Source organism: Megalops cyprinoides, chromosome 21 (genome assembly GCF_013368585.1).
Source record: "Megalops cyprinoides isolate fMegCyp1 chromosome 21, fMegCyp1.pri, whole genome shotgun sequence".
Lineage (NCBI taxonomy): Eukaryota > Metazoa > Chordata > Actinopteri > Elopiformes > Megalopidae > Megalops > Megalops cyprinoides.
The window spans coordinates 3,921,540-3,924,860 of record NC_050603.1 but is presented as its reverse complement, the minus strand read 5'-3'; the positions used below and the strand labels follow the sequence as shown (position 1 = coordinate 3,924,860).

Genomic DNA, 3,321 nt, shown 5'->3' with positions numbered 1-3,321 from the left:
TGAACCACCTCATGCCCTGTGTGCTGACAATAAGGTGTGGCCAATCGTTATCCATTACCATCTTTGGTCTTCGTCTTGTTTTTATTGTTTGGATTATTTTTCTTAATCTTCTTTGTATTGTCATTGTGCTGTTTAGCAGAAATTTAACCACTGTGATGCAAAGTGTATAACATTTTTTTGCATGCATCAATGCATATAGTGTGTCCTTATCCTACAGCATAGTTGTAGGATAATTTCAAGTAGTTACAGCAGAGCACGGGGCACAGTTGCAGGAGACAGAGCCAAGTATTCACACAACCCTCTCAAATCAAATAAAGAGCCCCTGAGAAAACAGACAGACAGACAGCCAGACATAGATCTACTAGGTAACCTGAAACCTGCGTGCAAAGGAGTGTGTGTGCATACATACGCTTGTTTCCTTTGATCAGTATATCAAGTTTGTTATCTCCAAGTGAAACCGAAATTTTACGTTGGTTTTCTAACCACGTCTGACACACACTGTTACAGCACTTCCTCGCCAGCGCAAAACACTGTGTTTTTAAAAGGCGGGCTTAAACTGAGAGCGACAGCGCTACTCAGTGGATCCACCAATCCTGAGGGACAAAAGCACCGCTCTCCCGTGCTGCTTATTTGAGTGACAGATACTTTAGCTAATAAGAGCAGGGAATATGGCAGAACACAACCTATCACGTATTTATATCGCTTGGGAGGCGGTGTTGCCGCGTTGGCGCGTACTTGCAAACAAACAAGGCGGTGAAAAACACCATGGAGGAGAGCAGGGAACCAGACAGGAAAGACGTCCCCGAAAAAACGGAGGGTGACAGGGCCGTGGAAGGCCAGACGAGTCGTGCAGATGTTTCAGGACAGTCGACCGACCAAAGCAATAGCAGTGAAAATAAGGGAGACGCGTCGGATCCCCGAATTAACCGCCTAAAGCTTTTCAACAAAGTTATGGAGAAGAGCTTGCAAAGACTGGTCGCTGATGCTAGGTAACTTACGCTAGCTTTTTGCAGTTTAGCTTTGTTGCTATAACTAGTTGTCCCTTTGTCTGCCAGCCAACTTTTTATACAATTGAAACAGAAGAGTTGGCTGCAACTCGTTCTACCAAGACCCCTTACGACAGCTAATTCGCTTTATAGATGTAGAGTATTTCAAAATCAGCTATTTGCTTGGTGTTAGCTTTGTTTTGCTAGTTAGCATCATTCTTCAGATTTGACAGTTTGAAGTATTTTAACATTTCTAGTTAATTTGCTAGTTGCTTGCGATTCCGGTTTACAAAATAATTGTCTTCCTTTTGCAGTTTTCACAGATTTGCCAAGACCTTCCATCCGTTTTACAAGCAGAAACCCCAGCTGATGGAGAGTATTCACAAGCAGTTCGTCACGGAGCTTCAGACGTCAATCCAGGTGAAGTGTCGTTCATATCTCAATGCATCTTAGTTATGTCAGAGTGCAGTCTTATGCCCGGACAATCAACGCTGCTTGAGAGGTCAGTCACAATAAATTAAAGAACAATATCCACGAGTATGAAATGAAATGGTATGCAGAGCGACTCAAGTGAATTAAATCTGAATCCCAGCTGACGTGCAGGCAGTTTAAAATTGTGAAGTAGTTGAAGAAACATTGGAGAGACAACTCTGTTAGTGATCTGAGTGGATTAGACAGAATTTAAGCAGGAAAGTATGCACTGATGATAGAGGAGAAGCAGAACTGTAAAAACAGTGGTAAGACTGATGCAGGTGGGGTTTTTGAAGTGAAATCAGTCACCCTGGGCTTGTACTACAGTTCCAAATACGAGTTCTGCTCCTTATGTAGTTGCTGTGTGGATGGGGGGGGATGGGGGGTGTAGGGTAGGTGGGAGTGTGGGGCAGTGGTTACAGAGCTGGGCCTGTGATGTCAGTGTTAAAGGTGATGCTGTGGTTTCCTGTCCGCAGGATGACATCGCTCAGATCATGGAGGAAGGGAATCTGCAGTGTAAGCTGGAGGAGCTGGACAGGCTGGAGGAGGCGGCGAAAGACAGCACAGAGCCGGCATGGTGAGCAAGTCCTCTCCCTCTGTGTCTCCACACACGCACACACACACGCAGATATGTACATGTGCAAACCTTCCCGTTTACATGCCTAGCTACATATCCAGGCTAATGGCTCGATGGCTAACTCTTTTAAAATTGCACTTGTTTGCAGCTGCTCACACTGAGTACATTCTGAGGTCTACAGACACTCAGTGGTGCTGAGAGAGCTTTTTGGGTTATTTTTCTATTGTTCAGTTTTGTATGTGTGCCCTGTGGATGCCATATTTTTGGCCCTCTGCCTTGTGTATCACATTGCATTACGTCACATTTACAGTACATTGTACCTACTGCAATCTTGGCTCTGCCTCTCACGTGTGTGCCGCCATCTTGGCTCTGCCTCTCACATGTGTGCCGCCATCTTGGCTCTGTGTTCCCGGTGTGTCAGGCGGCCTAGCGGGCTTCCGGAGCAGGACCTGTGCAGCTTCGTGATGCCATATTACCTGCAGCAGCGCGAGTACCTGCGGAGGGAGGTGCGGAAGGTGCAGAAGGAGAACGCCGCCCTGGCGCAGAGGGTGCAGGCGGGGCGGGACAACATCGCCCAAACCGAGCAGCTCATAGCCAAGGGCGTGGAGGAGTGGAGGGTGAGGGGAACACACACTCACACACTCACACACTCACACACTCACACACTCTCACACTCTCACACTCTCACACTCTCACACTCTCACACTCACACACTCACACACACACACACTGCAAGGACTCACTGCAGCCTCTTCCTCTCTGTCCCTCCAGGCGTCGGCGAGCACTTTGGAAGCCCTGACCTCCCTGTCCCCAATGCAGAACTTCGACATCTTGTGATTTTTTTTTCTATCATCAAAATAAACCTTCTGTTCATTTTTCATGAGATAATTTATCAACTTTTGTGTGAGCACAGGCATTTTACACTGTAATCACAGGAGTGAGGTGAGGTTTGACATAAATAGTAAATATAGTATAATGGGGGTGGTGTTATTAAATGTAGTGCTGCAAAAAGACATAAAACAATAAGCAGTATGATTGCTAATGCACTGCAAAGTCTTAATGTCATTCATGTGATGTTCAGCAGATTGTTATAGCACAGCACGTTTTCATGTTGTTTGGCCATATAACCCATTGCATGATGGGAGGCAAAGTTCACCTCTCAGCCAGTGGAGGTGCTACAGCTGATGATCGAAGAAATGTGCTGATGAATGGTGTTTTATTGCATGTTAATTTCTGTTGCTGTTTATAATCCAGAAAAGTGGACCAAAACGTCCATATATGTGATGT

At 45.8% G+C, this 3,321-nt stretch overlaps 1 protein-coding gene across 1 annotated transcript; it reads left to right on the top strand.

The window, feature by feature from the left end:
• The first annotated feature begins 761 nt into the window (after window positions 1-761).
• si:dkey-6i22.5 (polyamine-modulated factor 1) lies at window positions 762-2,871 on the top strand. The gene is made up of 5 exons (XM_036555060.1): window positions 762-989; window positions 1,301-1,406; window positions 1,934-2,034; window positions 2,456-2,651; window positions 2,806-2,871. The coding sequence occupies exons 1-5, from the start codon at window positions 766-768 to the stop codon at window positions 2,869-2,871; spliced, it is 693 nt and encodes a 230-aa protein (XP_036410953.1). The 5' UTR covers window positions 762-765.
• The last annotated feature ends 450 nt before the right edge of the window (window positions 2,872-3,321 follow it).

What these genes read in the sequence shown, in the direction of transcription:
- si:dkey-6i22.5 (XM_036555060.1), top strand. Translation starts at nt 766, where the DNA reads ATGGAGGAGAGCAGGGAACCAGACAGGAAAGACGTCCCCGAAAAAACG. An exon ending in GACAGCACAGAGCCGGCATG is followed by an intron (nt 2,035 to 2,455) that starts GTGAGCAAGTCC and finishes CCGGTGTGTCAG; the next exon opens with GCGGCCTAGCGGGCTTCCGG. An exon ending in AGGGCGTGGAGGAGTGGAGG is followed by an intron (nt 2,652 to 2,805) that starts GTGAGGGGAACA and finishes CTGTCCCTCCAG; the next exon opens with GCGTCGGCGAGCACTTTGGA.